The 18,935-nt window shown below is 43.8% G+C and overlaps 1 protein-coding gene across 1 annotated transcript in view; it reads left to right on the top strand.

Annotated features, from left to right (window-relative positions):
* The window catches only part of LOC148479284 (vomeronasal type-2 receptor 26-like), a 70,996-nt gene that overhangs the window by 41,760 nt on the left and 10,301 nt on the right, over positions 1-18,935 (top strand). Inside the window, exon 2 of the mRNA XM_088454699.1 lies at positions 6,795-6,918. Within this exon, the coding sequence (XP_088310825.1) occupies positions 6,795-6,918 (124 nt within the window). The remainder of the gene's footprint in view (positions 1-6,794; positions 6,919-18,935) is intronic.

Genomic DNA, 18,935 nt, shown 5'->3' with positions numbered 1-18,935 from the left:
TTTCAGAGTATAAACTTCCAGCTCTTCCCCATCCTTCAATATTTCTTGGAGGAGTAAAGAATTAGAGGGGTCAGATTGATGTTGGTCTTCTAGAACTCGAAGTCTAGCTTCTAAATCTTTTTGCGCTTGGGCTTCTTGGTGTTTAACTTTAGAGGCTACCTGAATTGCCGATCCTCTAAGGACCACCTTAAGGGCACACCAGAAATTAAACTGTGAGGTATCTGTAGACTTATTATGTTAGAGATAGTTTGAAAGGGTAGACTGTATGGCTTGTTTTGCTTCACCTGAGGATAGGAGTAAATTATTAAATCTCCATGGTCTATTGGAGGGAAGAGACTGAGAAAGGTACCATGTAAGTGTCAAGGGGGCATGTTCAGAACAAATTATAGGAAGAATATTGGAGCATAGGACCTGTTGCAAAGACCATTTATCTATAAGAGCAAGATCGATTCTGGAGTATGATTCATGAACACGAGAGAGAAAAGTGTAGTCACAAGTTGTAGGATGTAATGCTCGCCACATATCACGCAGACCATACTTCAGAACCAGCTGACCAAAGACCCTCCAAACACCAAAAGAGTCAGCAGAAGCACTACCAACTGTATGATTGGATTTATCCAGCCAGGGGTCTGAAACCAAATTAAAGTCACCATGAAGAATAACCTGGTTGGAACACACTCTTTGAGTAACCCTAAAGAACTTTCCAATAAAAGACAATTTACCAGTATTTGGGGCATATACAGATGCTAGGATAGCGGCCTTTCCCTCTAACTCCCTTATCAAAATAAGTTATTGGCCTAAAACATCAATTAGCAGGGGTAGCATCTTTAGCAAAATGGGTTTCTTGGATCGCTACAACATCCATTTTGTGGGTTCGGAAAAAGTGCAGGGCTACCCTTCATTTCTGTGGATGATTCAAATCTTTAGCATTGATGGACATACAATTCATTATTTAAACAAATCTGGAAAAGTGTGGAGATTAGAAATAGGCAACCTATCTATATTGGGTCGAACAACACTTACTTTGATAAATACAAAATTATATCACAGATCCTGTAAACATGATGGGAGGAAGGGATGGGCTTAAGGGAAAACTAAAATAAAAAACACAAACATAAATGACTCCACAACGGGAGTCAGAGGGGCCACGGTCCAGAGTGGCGAAAATGGTAGATCAGTGGGGGTAGTGACATGGTTCCCATCACCTGGGAACAAAATAGCATATAACACTTTAACAGAAGAAAATACAACACCAGATATAATCTTAATAGCACACATCATGAAAAAAAAACTTAATGTCTTTTATAGCAAGTGTAACTATAGAAAATGTACAAATGTAATGTAAACAATAAACATAGATATATATATATATATATAATAAAAAAAGAAAAAGAAAACATCATTACAAATATTGGGAACATATAAATAGTTACGGTGGGATACATCACAACCTTATAAACAATAAACCAGGATGAGGAGAGACTTCACAAACAGTGAGACAGTCAGCCATTATTGCCCACCAAAGACCACTCTGATCTAATCGTAGGAATGGGCTTAGCTGGCTTGGTAGCATATGGGATCTGCCAAAGGTCTAGTGCTTTCATGCCATCATCCTAGGAGCCAAGCATTTTTGTAGAACTGGCATGGGTGACAATAAGTTTTGTCAGGAAACACCAACTGTATGGTATTTGAGCTTGTCGAAAGGCCGGTGTGATGCAGAAGAAATTAACGTCTCTTATTTATTGTTGCTGGGGAGAGGTCACCAAATAACTGCAGGTTGCCCAGTACTGTTGAAGAGGAATCAATGTCCCGAGATACTTGGATTCTTTCACATGGAAATAATGCATCCTCATGATAGTGTCTCACGGGGAGGTGTCAGGGGCATTATAAGCTTTAGGGAAATGGTGTATGCGATCCATAAGGAACTGTGTGGGATGCAAGTCAGGGAGTAATTTCTGAAATAAGGCCATAGTAAATTCAGGAAGTTCGGAGAATTGTATCGATTCATGGATCCCCCGGATTTTGAGGTTATTCCGGCAGGCCCTATCCTCCAGATCAACCAATTTATCTCGTTGTGCAGAAAGTTCCACTTGAGTAGTTTCATGGGCAGAGATTAGATCATTATGAGATGCGACCACCTCTCCCATCTTATTTTCAAGAAGGTCCGTGCGACCGCCCTGTCCAGCAACATCATACTTCAACTCCCTTACAGTAGAAGTCAACTCAGTGGTGATATCTTTCTTAAGATCACCAAGAAGTTGCAACATCCACCTTACTGTTATAGGCTCATCAATTGAGGCATCATCATTATTATTATTATTATTCTTTATTTATATGGTGCCACAAGGGTTCCACAGCGCCTTACAATTTACATAAACAAATGAGCACACAAGAAAATGGTTATTAATAGTACAAACAATGCAGGATAGATACATGATTAATACATTGCTGCATAACACTTAGATAGGCAGCATGGTGTCGGCAACCAAGGATGGGGTACTGTTTTATATTAAAGTATAATCAAGTGAAGGAGAAGCACATGAGGGAAGAGGGCCCTGCTCGTGAGAGCTTACATTCTAAGGGAAGGGGCCAGACAGACAGGGGTGACACAGAAGGGTTGGATACAAGGGTGACAGTAATATAACATTTATGGAAAGGTTAGTTTAAACTTAAGAGGAAAGGACAATGAGTTGATCCAAATTTCACCAAGCTTCAAGATTTGGGGGCCAGAACCAAGGTCTTAGAGGGGTCAACTTGCTGCTTCGTTTGGTATGGAGTAGTAGCAGGTATGCTACAATCGTAAAAAGAATCTCTATAGGAGGGGGGATGATCCAAAATGGTGCCTGTGAGAATGGCACTTTATACTGCAGTGTCTGCTGTAATAGTGATGGTGGGGGAGCCAGAGGTAGAGTGGAGGGACCCCAGGCCAGCTGACAGGTCACTCATTGCAGTCTCTTAAAGCTGCAGAACCACGAGAGTAATGTGGGAGGCTGGTATAAGGGAGCGGGGCCAGGAGCCACAATCCAAGATGGTGGCCATGGGTACAGCAGCAGAGTTCAACTAACTTGTCAGAGGTGGAAACAGGTGGGGGGGACCCGGTGACAGCTCCAGTCACACCCAGCCACAGACTCCATCAAGCAGCAGCGCTGCATGTAAGGTAGGAGGCCTCTTCCTAGGCATCTATCGGAGGTCCGCAGGACTTCTGGTTTTGGACTCCAATCCCTGCCTACAGCTGTGGCACTAGGCCGTGACAGAAAAGAGCATCTGACAGGTCCGAGAGTCCACACCCGCAAAGTAATCAACAGTGCAGAGTTGGGAGGGGTAATCCTCTGTCAGGAGATCCCCAGTTTAAGCCAGAAGTGGGGTGATGTTTGGGAGAGCTCCTAGAAGCATGTCTATCCTGACTCATAGCCAAGCCATGCCCCCCCATCAACGCATTTTGAATGTGAACTCTTTCTCAAGGACAATATATATATATATAAATATATATATATATATATATATATAGTATGTATATATATATATATATATATATATATATATAGTATATATATATATATATAGAGAGAGAGAGAGAGAGAGAGAGAGAGAGAGAGAGAGAGGCGCTGCTTAAATCAGAACAATTTATTAAAAGAAAGAAATAACACATATAAAAACATTACATTAAATGACCATAGGCTGGCTGGCACTTTCAAAAATTGTTACATGTAGTTCTTTACTGAATGGTATTTATTTGGTTACCAGTATTCTAATTCCTAGATAAAAGTAATTGTATTTGACCTAAATTGGATAACTATTACATGCACAATATACATATTCTATGTTCCCAAAGGTAAAGACAATAATTATTTGGCTCTATAGGTGCAGCTAATTGTTATGCACCCAGATGACAGTCTATTCCTATATTTAGAGGCAATATTATTCATACATGTGTGTCTGCATACTTTACTGATTTAACATCACTTATTTTTGTAGGGCCATGTGTTATCCAGAACGGTCTTTTTCCAGCCCAGATATTTGATTTTTTTTTAACGTGTTTGTCTTTGTCTGGCACTGCTGGGGGGGGGGTACTGGGGGCACTATATAAGGGGCACTACTGGAACACTGCATTTGGGGGACTGCATTGGAGGGACCACTACTTGGGGCACTGCATAGTGGGGACTACTACTGTTGGCATTAAATAGGGAGCACTACTGGGGGCACTGCATAGGGGGGACCACTATTGGGGGGCACTGCATAGGGGGGACCACTACTGGGGACACTATATAAGGGCTATTACTGGGTTCACTATATAAGGGGCACTACGTGGGCACTGGGGTACTGCATTGGAGGTACCAATACTGGGGGCACTGCATAAGGGGGACTTCTACTGGGGGCATTATATAAGGGGCACTACTGGGGGGCACTGCATAGGGGGACCACTACTGGGGGCACTTCATACAGTGGACTACTACTGGGGGCATTATATAAGGGGCACTGCATAGGGGGGGTACTACTGGGGGAACTATATGAGATACTACTGGATGCACTGCAAAGGGGGGACCACTACTGGCTGTACTGCAGAGGGGGGACTACTACTGGGGCCCTATATAAGGGGCAATACTTGGGTCACTGCATTGGAGGACAACTACTGGCAGCAGTGCATTGGGGGGCTACTACTGGGGACATTATATAAGGGGCACTGCATAGTGGGGACGACTACTGGGGGCACTATACAAGGGTCACTACTGGGGACACTGCATAAGGGGAATACTACTGGAAGCACTTTATAAGAGGCACTACTGGTGGCACAGCATAGAGGGACCACTTCTGTGGACAATAGATAAGGGGGACTACTACTAAAGCACTATATATGGGGCACTACTGGGGAAATTGCATAGGGGGACTGGAAGCACTATTTAAGGGGAACTACTGGGACACTGCATAGGGAGGACTACTACTGGGGGCACTATATAAGGGGCACTGCATAGGGGGGACCACTACTGGGGCACTGCATAGGGTAGACTGGGGTTCTGTATAAGGGTGACCACTACTGGGGGCATAGTATAAGAGGCACTACTGGGAGCACTGTATAAGGGTGACCACTACTGGGGGCACTGAATAAGGAGCACTACTGGTAGCACTGCACAAAGGGGACTGGGGGCACTATATAAGGGGCACTACTGGGAGCACTGCATAGAGTGGACCACTACTGGCAGCACTGAATAGGGGGACCACTACTAGCGGCACTTTATTATATGGGGCACTGTATAAGTTGCATATCTGGGGGCCCTGCATAAGTGCCACTACTGGGGGCATGACATAAGGGGCACTTTATAAGGGTACATTACTGAGGGCACTACTAGTTGGTGCATTAAGGTGCATATGGAATGAAAAGGAATGGTGGTGGTGTGTCATGTTGCCATGCCCCCATTTTCCAGTGGCCACAACCCTTGTGGCATGTGACCATGCCCACTTTTCAGGCATGCGCTAAGTTGTGGGGGGGCTCCATTATTTAACTTGCCCTGGGCTCCAAATACCCTAGTAATGCCACTGCTTGTAATTATGTCTCTTTCCAGTGAATGGAACCGTCAATAAAATGAAGGCTGAACATGACATTGTCCACACAAATGGTTTCCATGCATTATGTATCTATATTGTAATACATACCTGCAAGTAAAAATTATGTATGAATGTATAAAAACAATTATAGTAAAACTAGCAAGTAATTAAAAATTAACTGGAGGGGAAATGGAAAAAAAATTATAAAAGTGGGCATAACAAAGCATTCAAAAATAAGCTATTTTATTTACAGTCGAGGTACCGGTTGCTCAAGTGCCAAAAAACAGGCTTGCTGGCACCTGTAGTCCCACTATAAAAATAAGACACTTTCATTGTTATCACTGTCACTCTTGCACCCCTAGCCAGGAGTGCACAGAAGAACCCTGGGCTTCAGACCACGCCTGGGATGATCATGAGATGGGGACCCAATTATTGGAGGGTTCCCACTTTCCCTGGGATCCCTGGCTAGTGCTAACTAGTATGGGGTCTTAATGCTTTAGAAACGGGACTCGGTGAAAGGGTCTGCTGCCTGTGGCATTACAGTCCAACTAGTTTTTTGCCCGGTGCTGTTTTTAAAACTAAGGGAAACCTCACACAATTTTCCCCGCATTTTTAGAACCAGGGACGGCTTACAAAGCCCAGTCCTGGTTCATAAAATACAGTGTACCCCTACACATTTTTTCTTCTAGATTTTTAGAACCAAGATTGGCTCACAGAACCCGAGGTGGGGGGACCCCAAGTTATTTGTTTTATTAGTTTAACACTTTTTTTATTCATTAGAGGCAAAAATATATCCTGACAACACTGATCTGTGTATATTTCTGCAAGACAAACTGCTCAGGATGTAGTTTATTTCAAACTTCTATTTTTAACCGAGTTTGCTTAGATTACACGCATGATTATAATCACTATTCATGGTAAAGCCTGTGTTGTAGACCTGTCTATGGTGTATTCTTTTCTATTTGTGTTTATGACTGTATTTCAACTTCAGATACCACCTCCAAAAATATGGAAAACACATATGTTTCTTCCGTAGAATATCTCTGTGTTTGAAAAAAATGCTAAATATGCTCCAGATTGCAATTTTATTTCTGCGCCTTGTTTTGTTAAAACAATTCTCTATCCAATACCTTTCTGCTTACCAGTATATCTGCAGAATAAGTATAATGATCCTAATCTGTTAGCATTAAAAATAGAGGAACATGATAGAATGTTCAGGTAAACTGCAGAACCTCATCTCTTTATCTCAATAGATGCCACATGGACAATGTCCTGAAAAGTGTCAGGATGGATACAGAAAAGCACCAATGGGAGGACACCATGCATGTTGCTATGACTGTTTGTTGTGCTCAGAAGGAGAAATATCCAATAAGTCTGGTATATGTACAATATTTTACTAATTTGATTTGGAAGTAGAAGCAAAGGAAAGAAAATGTGAATTCACAGCAAACTGTAATCAGCACATAGTACTTTGTAATGTTATTATGTTATGTGATACAAATGTGTCCTCATACACCTAGCCTCAGTATGCCATACAGTTCGAGAATACCTGGTAAGACACCAGCGGGTAAATTTACTAAAGGTCAATTTGATTGTCGATTTGAAGGTCGATTTAGCTCACCTCAAACCAACTCAAATCGAATTTTGAAAACTCTGTGTTTTAGCCAGATTTACTATTGTTCGATTTGTAGTGCGATTTGCAAAATCAAATTCGATTTGATTAGGGTTTGAACAGTAATTTACTGTTGATTTGACATGTTCATGTCCAAATCGAATGGCAAATCCCACTTCAAACCGAAATGCAAATCCCCGACAGCATAGAACTGCTTCATGCTTTCACTTTCAGCATGAGCAGTTCGTTTTCACACAGATACATGCAGACATCAGTGAGATACCTGCATTTATCTAACTGTAACAAGCAGATAAATATTTAAATGTCTAAAAAAAATGACGGGAGGTCCCCCCCCCCAAAACACAACAGCCCGGACTTTTGAAATCCAGTCCTGATTGTTTAAGTACAGGGAAAAATTTGTGTAGGGTTCCACTGTACTTAATACAACCAGCACTGGTCTTTGGGAACCAGTCCTGGTTCTGGACTTATAGGGAAAAAATGCTTTGAGTTCCGTTGTAAGTTCCAGAAACTGCACCAGAACCTTTCTAGCAGGGGGCTGATGCCACAGCCAGGGGAGCCCTATCACTGGGCCCCCTAGCTGCAGCATCAGTCCTAGCTGCTAGTCAGTCCAGGCCAGGGGTCCCTGGGGAGTTGGGGACACCCCCAATAAAGGGGCATCCCTCTCCAGGGCACCCCTAGCCTAGGCTGATAGCCCGGTGCTATCCCTGCCACCCCTGGGTGGTGGGTGGCTGGTTGATTGTGTAAATGTAATGTAAAAATAGAACATGTTAAACATTGTCTTTACAGTAGAACTGCAGGTCCCTGCAAGCCTCCCCTGCATGCTGGTACTTGGAGAACCACAAGTACCAGCATGTGGGGCATTAAGGGTCCACTGGGACCTGTAGTTCACCTGTAAAGAAATGTTGAAATAAACACACACACACACACACCATACACAGTATAAGTTTAATTAACATACATGCACTCACACATATATAAACACATGTACATATACTTACCTATGTTTCCCTGTAGCATCGGTCCCCTTCTCCAGTAGAAATTCCATAGGGTACCCATTGAAAGAAAACATACTCACCATCTCCTACGCATGGTTTGATCCTCTTCGGTCCAGACTAGGCATCCGTGGGTCTTCTTAAGATAACAAAACAAAAATGTGAACTGCGCAACCGCTTAACCAGGATGGTTATTACTTCCAGAATGAAGCGCTCAGACGTGGCTTCCTCCTTTGAAGGTCCGCCTACGCCTCTCTCAGTCAATGAATGGCTCCCTCCATTGAACACAATGGAGAGCCGCAGGGTAACTAAAGTTTATACTACGGTTCCCATCATTGAATAACCATCCTGCAACATAAGACTGCACTGTTAGTGATAGTATAAGACATTTGTATTTATGTGTAGGACTGAGGGCCTGATTCAGCTAGGATAGAAATTGCAAAGCTGCACGCAGGCTATAGATATATGATGTATGCACGCAGGCTATAGATATATGATGTATGTACGCAGGCTATAGATATACAGTGTGATGTATGCACGCAGGATAGAAATATATGATGTATGCACGCAGGCTATAGATATATGATGTATGCATGCAGGCTATAGATATATGAGGTATACACACAGGTTATAGATATATGATGTATGCACGCAGGCTATAGACATATGTTTTATGCACACATGCTATAGATACATGATGTATGCATGCAGGCCAAAGATATATAAAGTATGCATGCAGGCTATAGATATATGATGTATGCTCGCAGGCTATAGATATATGATGTATGCATGCAGGCTATAGATATATGATGTATACATGCAGGCTATAGATATATGATGTATGATGCAGGCTATAGATATATGATGTATGCACACAGACAGCTTTGCAATTGTGATCATTGCAAATATGGTAATGCAGCAGGAAGTATCACGCAGCCTCTGCATTATGTATACAAGCTGCATTGTCCAACGCAGCATCGTATACTCTGCGAGAACATCAGCTGGGTTATGGGTTATGCAGCTGGCCAACACAGATGAGAGGGAGAGGCCAGTAAATCTCCATCAGCTGACGGAGGTCCTGGCCTCTTTCCTCCCTTCCAACAGTAGCGATACACCTCCGTTTAAGGAAATGGAGAACATCACTGCCCTCTCACCGCTCACAATCACTAACAGTCTGCTGACAGTCTGCGTGCGGGAACCTAGACCCATTGCGCCTGGAATCAGTGTTCAGTAGTGCAATAGCGTACACTGCTAAATCAGGCCCTGAGTCTGTAAATGAAGCATTTGGTGAGGAAAAATGTCACTGTCACTTCATCATAGCACTTCATCTATAGATTCACACTCAGGGCTCTATTTATTAACATTATTTTGACTAAAATAAATTGAAAAAGGATGTTTTCACACCCTTTTCACATTATTTTAGTATCACCTATAGTTATTACAGGGCAATTGGAGTAGAATTAGTAAAATTGTACTCCAACCCCTAAGTATCACTTATTTTTAGTAAAGCAGATCACATTTCCCATAATTGTAATGAGAAATGTGATCCAACCAGAGTTACTAAAAATAAAATGTGAAAAAATATCGGGAAAAGCCCTGTGATAATAACGCCACCTGGAGGTGGCGTTATCCAGGGTCTCCCCTGGTTACCAGCCTCCTGCCCTGCTCTAACGGGGAGAGCAGAGCCGAGAGTCGGTCCCAGTAATCAGCTATGTGGTCTAAACAGACGGCAAGCTGATTACTGTAAAAAAAAGAAAAAAAAATAGTTAAAAAAAAAATTTACTTACCTTACTCAAGGGACCGGTGATCGGGCCTCCGGTGATGACTCACCTCCAGTTAGCTGGTCTCCCATAGTGCACTGCTGCCCGGTCATCAGGTGATTGGGCCCCAGTGCAGTATGGGTGATCACCTGACCGGAGGAATGGAGAAAATCACCGGAGGCCCGGAACATGCAGGTAGGTGTAATTAAGGGAGAGGGGGGTCGCGGGGGGAGGGGGGGTTGCAGGGGGGTCCGTGATCTTGGGGGCGGGGCTTAGCGCTGGGGTGGGGGGTAGCAGCTGCGACCGGTCGGCGCATGCGCGGGCACTTAATCACTGTATTTTTTGCGAAAATACCGTGAAAAGGCTCCGAAGGGGATTTGCAGGGACAAAGCTTTATCGCAAGCTCTGTCCCTGTAAGGGATTTGTAGTAAATCCCTGTGATATTGCCTGAATTTGCAATGCGAATTCACTCGGTAATATCACGTTACAATCTGCATTCAATATGTCACACACAGATAGACAAGTGTCACACATGAAATTAATCAGTGCAGTCTCCTTATAAGTGATAGTCACATCACATTGTGCATAAAACATGTTTAAATAAAAAAGATGCAAATAAGAAGCCCAGAGCTGGCAGTGTGGAACGGGACCTAGTGCACTGAGACAGGCTGTTTGGAGCTACTACAGAAATAGCGTATGAGGACACATATGTATAATATAGCCAATATTATTGAATTCCACTTACAGGTTGAAACACAGACAATTCCATGTTTAATAGAGATGAGTGAAATGCTGACACACTTTGTAATTTGCTGAAGATTCTAAAAGAAAAGCAAAATTAGACCTTCTCAGACCTGGATTATCATTGGGCCGGGTGGAGCTGCAGCTCCAGGCCGCCCATCAAAATAGGCCCACAGCATAGTCGGCTGTGCTTTTTTTTTTACTGCCGCAGCAGCCTGCCTTGCGAGCAGCCATCTGAAACTCTGCCCACTCTGACCCCCCCCACCCCACCCAGGAAGGCATCACTAACTATCCCTCAGTTCTTCCCCTGCATCTCGTGATTTCGTTAGTGCTACTCCTACCACTGCACCCTGCCTAAGCACTAATCAGGAACTTATCTCTGGGAAGGGGAAGGGGCCAGCTGACCGGGTTCCTGATTCTGACTCTCCAGTATCAATCTTGCAGTGCAGCTGAGACGCTGACTGCTGATCAGGATTGTCTTGCTGGTTGCTGATCACTTTTCTTATCAAGTTTCATATACTGTATGTGTGGATACTGTAATGTGTATATGCAGTGTTAGTACATAGAGATACTGTATATATATATATATATATATATATATATATATATATTATATTTTCTAGATTGACTGCCAAGCCAGCTCTGTCTCCCCCCTTCTCAGCCTCACCATCTTTCTCCTGGCCTCCTCCAGGACTCCCACATTCACCCCTCTCTCATTGCACCTCCATCCACCCCCTCCCTGCCATGGCTCCATCCTGATCCCCCACCTACCCCTTCATGGCTCCTTCCCAACACCCCGGGCTCCCTTAGTTACTAAAGCAGCTGGCCCTATTGAGGCTTGTACATTAAGAAGGTGTGATAGCCTTACACAACTATTATGTATATATGCATAAATGAATATATTAGAGGTGTGCACCCACCCCTGTGTTTTGGTTTTGGTTTTGGATCTGGATCTCCCCTGGTTTTGGATCTGGATTTGCTTTTGCCAAAACCTCACCTCCGTTTTTTGTTTTCGGGTTTTGGTTTTTGATCTAGATTTTTTCTTAAAAAATAAAAAACACAGCTAAAATCACATAAAATGGGGCTTTGTTCTTGTTCCTACGCTATTAATAACCTAAATAACATTCACCTCACACCTCACAATAATGTTTTTAGGCCAAAAGGTTGCACCGAGGTAGCTGGATGACTATGCTAAGCGAAACAAGTGGGCAGCACAAACACATGGCCCATCTAGGAGTGGCACTGCAGTGGCAGACAGGAAGCCAATCACCGTTATGGTGCCCATTTGCATTTAGCATGGACCCGGGAGATCCATGCTACATGCATCTGTGTTATTAAAGTTTACCCTGTGGTTCCCACTATTGACTACAATGGAGGGATCTGTTATTGGCTGAGGCATGGGGGATGACCTCTCTCAGCCAAAGAGCGTTTAGCGGTGTGGTTTCCATTATAAAATCCAGCTGCTACGCTCTCATTCAGGAAGTACTGTTCTTTTGAACGGTACTTAAGTACCTGGATAACGTATTTAATTTTTTATTTCTGCCAAGTCCGTGGGTTGCGTACTTTGGAACAAAGAGGACAGAACCTCACATAGGAGTTGGTGAGTAAAGTTTTTTTTCATAGGTCACCTATGGAAACTTTACAGGAGAAGTGGACCATAGCTATATAGGTGAGCATGTGTTCATGTGTGAGTGCATGTATGTTTATTAAACTTATACAGTCACGGTGTGTTTGTCCTGTGTTTTTTTTTTACATATTTTTACAGGTGAACTATAGGTACTAGTGGGCCCTTAATGCCCTGCATGCTGGTACTTGTGGTTCTCCAAGTATCAGCATGCAGGCCAGGCTTGCTGGGACCTGCACAAGGGGTGGCGGGGAAAGACCCGGGCTATCTGCCTGGGCCTGGGGTGCCCTAGAGATGAGGACCCCTTTATTGAGGGGGTCTCCAGCTCTCCAGGGATCCCTGTCCTGGGCTGACTAGCAGTCAGGTCTGATGCTGCTGCTGGGGTGCATGGTGAAATGGCTCCCCTGGCTGTGGCATCAGCCCCCCACTAGAGAAAATTTGGTGCTGGCTCTGGAAGATACAGGGACAGGGGAACCCTACTAATTTTTTCCCCTGCATTTCCAGAACCTGGACTGGATCAGAGCCCAGTGCTGGTTGCGCAGAATACAGGGGGACCCCTACGTTGTTTGTCCCCCATATTTTGGCAACCAGGGCTGGTTCTGACTAGCCCGGTGCTGGTTGTGCTTTAGTATGGAGGACCCCTACATCATTTGTCCCCTGTATTTAAGCATACCCAGCTCTGGGTCTCTAATGCCTGGGGCTGGTTGACCTTTTTTTTGGAGGGGGGGCACACCATTTTTTTCTTTTTTTATACACAGGTTTTTTTTGTTTCACAGCAGCAGCACAGGCAGTCTCATGGACCCATCAGTGCTCTGTTTCAATGACACAGATGCAAGTAGCACAGAACTTCTGGTCCATGCGTGCATCTGTGTAATTGAAATACACAGCAGCACAGACGGGTCTCACTGAAACATCCGTGCTCTGTGTCAATCACACAGATGCATGTAGCAGGTATCTCCCGGGTCCATGCTACATGCAAATGAGCACCATAATAATGATTGGCTGAGAGCCGTGACACATGGCTCTGTCAGCCAATCAGACATTTTTAAAAATTGCCACTCGAGGCAAAACCTCAAGATCCGACACAGAGGATCTCGAGGTTTTGCATCGATTAGGGATCGATAAGCGCAAACCAGTCATTGCGGTTGGAAATTGTGCACTCGCAAAACAGCTAGGGGCTGCTAATTTGATTGACAGAATATACCATTTGTGGGTGGTAACAGGGGAAGGTGCTTAAAAACGGGGGAGTGGAGATCCGAACGCAGGCATGCCAAACGGTCAAAAGGGCATTTAATGGGAGTGCATAATTAGTAAAGGAGCGTCATCGATCACCTCACTTGGTTGTCTTTTAGCCTGAACTGCTCGCAGTGATAGCGGTAAGAAAAACCTACCACAAGCACTGCAAGCAGTTCAGATGCCTTTCAATGTACCCGATTAATCTAATAAATATCAGAGATGATGTGTGTTGCGAACTGAAAACTGGCGTCTTTACAAAATAGCGAGCACATTTTTTGTTCGCTCGCTCAGACATAGATGCGTCAACAAACTGCAAAGAGCGAGCACTCAATTTAAATAGCCGGCCTCTTTTTTGCAACGACCATCCGCAAATAGCATCCAGCTCTGAATCAGGCCCAGAACCCGCTCATCCCTAGAATATATATATATATATATATATATATATATTATATATGTTTATATGTGTGTGTGGGTATGCCATTACATGCTACAACCCAGTGAGCAGAAAGGATGGTGCTGCGCTGGCAGGGTGAACCCGACTGACACAGAGCAAGGACAAGCCTGTTGGACCATTAGTTGCCTATCCCTGCCATATTCAGTCAGACTCTAGATTTCCTTTCTCTGTGAACTGGCACAGATAGGGCTGCTTTGTCCAACCCATTTCTGCTCCTCACTCTCTCCCCAGTTGTGAGAATCAGCATCAGCTGGCCCACTGTAGTATAAAGTGGCTTGAAGGACCAGGGGGGTGGCTTCATTCTGTCACGGACTTAAAGTAATATTTGGGCACACTTTTACACTTTTATCCTCCACCACCCCATTTCCCCTCACTCACTGCTGTCAGTGGCTGAGATGTGTGCCACAAGTTTGCTTTCCAGCTGATGCCATGCAAAACTGTTGTGACTTTTAGTTAGTTCCACAACAGCTGTGAGTGGATGGGGGTTCTAACTTGGATTGATATAGAAAATCCCCTGATAAAGTGGGTTTCAATGTGGCATAATATGTATTGGTGGCATTACAATGTGGCATATTGTGTGTTGTGGGGGCACCACAATGTGGCATTGTGTATTGGGGACATTACAATGTGGCATAATGTGTATTGGCGGGCACTATATTGTGTCATAATGTGTAATGGTGGGCACTACAATGTAACATAATGTGTATCAGTGGGCACTACAATGTGGCATAATGTTTTTTGTGGGGGCACCACAATGAGACATTGTGTATTGGGGACATTACAATGTGGCATAATGTGTATCAGTGGGCATGACAATGTGACATAATGTTTATCAGTGGGCACTACAATGTGGCATAATGTGTTTTATGGGGGCACCACAATGAGCATTGTGTATTGGGGAAATTATAATGTGGCATAATGTGTATTGGCTGGCACTACATTGTGTCATAATGTGTAATGGTGGGTACTGCAATGTGGCATAATGTGTATCAGTGGGCACTACAATGTGGCATAATGTGTTTTGTGGGGGCACCACAATGAGGCATTGTGTATTGGGGACATTACAATGTGGCATAATGTGTATCAGTGGGCACTACAATATGGCATAACATGTATTGGGGAGACAAACAATGTGACAGTGTGTTCTGGGGCACTAAAATGTGGCATAAGGCCTGATTCTGAGTTGGTGGAGAAGCGCATACAGCAGCGTCGGGTCACCCACCTGCTACTTTATACAAATGCTGCTACATACTGTTTCCTTGTCTACAATTGTGCTGCCAAAAGCACTATCAAGCATCCATTCACACTGTAATACAGAGTTATGCATCAGTATACGCCACCATCAGTTGCACCAACCCTATGGCAGGTGCAGTGCCTCCATCTGACCATGGCCTCCTATATCTGCATCTGTTCATATGCATACACAGCCAATTTCTCTGACACTCCCGTGACATTCATGCAACACACCAATTACACAAACCATATATATGTGCATTTCTATTCACCTCCCAGTCACCATGCAGGATCACCCATCACTGTTCCCTGATACTGTGGGTCCCGCAGGGGTGTTTAGAAATTTTGGAGCATGTGCAGTTGAAAAAAAAAGCTTAACTACATTAATATTGCGCATGGCTCTAAGGGCCTGATTCAGAGCTGCTTGCAAAATGCAAGCGCTTGCTCTGAATGAGGGTGGCCACTGCTATGGTCAGAGCCAGCCTCCTGGTCACTTGCTAGGCTTTGGGTGACCACCCACAGCTTTAGCGAGCAGCCAGGTTGATGGTAGCGATGGTCAAGACCATCGTGGCCATCGGGGCTTGCGACGAGACCCTTGTGGTAGGGTTTCATCTACCGCAAGCCCGAGTGATGTCAGTGAGGCCACCCCCAAATGGCAAGCATTCTCGCAGGAAAGCCTCCATTTGTATAGCCACCCCCCCGCCTCACCTACAAAATGGGGCGAGCTGTCGATCACCATCGACAGCCGCTCCTTTTGTAGTGAGTCCCGGAGCAATTTCTCTCTTGCTCTGGGGCTTGCGCACGCACAATGCAGCCGCTGCGAATGCACAGGACCTCTATATCGACCCGCTTGCAAGTGCACAGGCACTTGCGAGCCGGTCTGAATGAGACCCTAAGTCAGGTCCAGAATGTGTACTGGGGGTAATACTATTTGGCATAATGTGTGGGTCACTACTAAAACTGATGGTTATAATTTTTGCAGCTTCAGTGTGCTGTGAGTTAAAAGGGGAAAAGTGAGAGTTGGTGGCGGCAGGATGGCTGTATGTGCATAGATTTGGAGCTTCTGTTTTGCCTTTTAAATTGGTTTAAATAGAAATTAAATTGAGGATGTCTTACCTCCCATCCAGGGTCATCCATTCTTCCCAACTGTCATCTGCTCTGCATCTGTGATTCCGGCAGTGTGTGTATATGATTTATGCTCCTCTTGTGTCCTAAACTACACTGCAAATATCTTTAGGGTAACAGGTCTGGAATGTTTGTATAAAATGATGTGCACTGACTAAATGAAACCTCTGCACTGTGCTCTACAGGAACGTTTGTTACACTATTGTTTTGTTATTTTTCTCAAATGTTTTACATTATGAAGGGCTTTTGAAACTGTGAGGTAGAACCTCAAATTTTATACATTATAGGACCCTTGGACTCACACACTGTAATTTTTTGTCACTGTGATCGCTGTATGTATATATAGATAGGTGTGGGTGTAAGAAAAAAATTGAGGTAGTTGACAGTAGTTATGCCTTCCATGGTGCTACCACACCCCCTGTGCAGACCACACCCCCACAGCACTGGTCACCGCCGCTCTCCACATCAGTAGTCACACCCCTGCCATGCTGGTCACACCTTCAGCACAAATAGGCCGATCAGAAGGGTCTGCTCCAGGCCCATGTGGACCTTAATCTGGCACTGAAACTACTGTATATGCATAGGTTGTGTATGTGCAATAGTGTAGGTATATGTGTAAAAGGGTAGATAACTATGCAAAATACTGCAACAAGATAAAACAATTAATAATAATTAGGGGGTAAGAAAACAAACAATAAAATTGTTCTCAATTTCCATTCTCATTTGTGCCCATTCGGCCTGATTCTGAGTTGTGCCCATTAGGCCTGATTTGAATTTGTGCTGAGTGGTCCTGATTCTAAGGTATCTTGTTCCAGTTGGTCCCAATTATAAGTTATACCCATTATGATTTATTCTGAGTTATTCAAATTAGGTCTCATTCTCAGTTGAGCCAATCAGGACTGATTCTGTGTTGTGCCTATTAGGCCTTTTTTATGTTATACCTATTAGGTCTGATTCTGAGTTGAGCCAATTCGGTCTGATTCTGAGTTATGAACATTATGCCTGGTTCTGAGTTGTGCACATTTGGCCTGATTCTGAGTTGAGCCCATTTGGTCTGTTTCTGAGTTGTGAACATTATGCGTGGTTCTGAGTTGTGTACATTTGGCCTGATTCTGAATTGTGCACATTAGGCCTGATTCTGAATTGTGCACTTTAGGCCTGATTCTCTGTTGTGCCCATTCAGCTTGATTCTGAGTTGGGTACATTAGGCTTGATTCTGCATTGCATGCATTAGCCCTCATTCTAAGTTGTACACATTAGGCCTGAATCTCAGTTGTGCATTTTACTCCTAATTCTGTATTGTGCCCATTAGGCCTTATTTTATGTTATACCTATTAGGTCTGATTCTGAGTTGTGCCTATTATGTCTGATTCTAAATTGTGCTCATTCGGCCTGATTCTGAGTTGTGCACTTTAGGCCTGATTTTATGTTGGGCACATTAGGCCTTATTTTATGTTGTACCTATTAGGCCTGAGTCTGAGATGTGCACATTAGGCCTGATTATGAGTTGTGAACATTGTGCCTGATTCTGAGTTGTGCCCATTAGGCCTGATTCTGAGTTGTGCCCATTAGGCTTGATTCTGAGTTGTGCCCTTTAGGTCTGGTTCTGAGTTGCGCTCATTAGGCCAGATTCTAACTAGTGCATATTAGGCCTGAATCTAAGTTGTGCATATTATGCCTGATTCTGCGTTGTGCACATTATGCCTGATTCTGAGATTTGCACATTATGCCTGATTCTGATTTGGGCACATAAGGCCTAATTCTTAGTTGTGCACATTATGCCTGATTCTGAGTTGTGCAAATTATGCCTGATTCTGAGTTGTGCACATTATGCCTGATTCTGCATTGAGCCCATTCGGTCTGATTCTGAGTTTGGCACATTAGGCCTCATTCTCAGTAGCACTCATCAGACCTGATTCTGTGTTGTAACCATAAAGCTTTATTTTATGTTAAACCTATTAAGCCTGATTCTGAGTTGTGCACATTAGGCCTGATTCTGAGTTGTGCACATTAGGCCTGATTCTGAGTTGTGCACATTAGGCCTGCTTTTGAGTTTTGCTCATCAGACCTGATTCTGTGTTGTGCCCATTAGGCTTTATTTTATGTTATACCTATTAAGCCTGATTCTGAGTTGAGCCCTTCGGCCTGATTCTGAGTTGTGCACATTAGGCCTGATCTGAGTTGTGCACATTAGGCCTGATTCTGAGTTGCACACATTAGGCCTCATTTTGATTTGTGCACATTAGGCCTGATTCTGAGTTGTGCACATTAGGCCTGATTCTTAGTTGTACACATTAGGCCTGATTCTGAGTTGTGCACATTAGGCCTGATTCTGAGTTGTGCACATTAGGCCTGATTCTGAGTTGTGCACATTAGGCCTGATTCTGAGTTGTGCGCATTAGGCCTCATTTTGAGTTGTGCACATTAGGCTATTGAATATTATTGAATGTTACTGTTTTTATTTTTTTTTTAATAGAATTCCTTCTGCCACATTACTTGATTGTTGGATTGTATACGCTCTCTACATCCACTTACAAAACTTGAGACAGTGGTACTCTGTAATGGACTGTCTTTTGTTTCATCTGTACAAAAAAAA

The sequence above is a fragment of the Taudactylus pleione genome, unplaced genomic scaffold (assembly GCF_031769625.1).
Source record: "Taudactylus pleione unplaced genomic scaffold, aTauple2 ptg000627l, whole genome shotgun sequence".
NCBI classification, from domain to species: Eukaryota; Metazoa; Chordata; class Amphibia; order Anura; family Myobatrachidae; genus Taudactylus; species Taudactylus pleione.
This window is presented reverse-complemented; position numbering and strand designations above follow the sequence as displayed.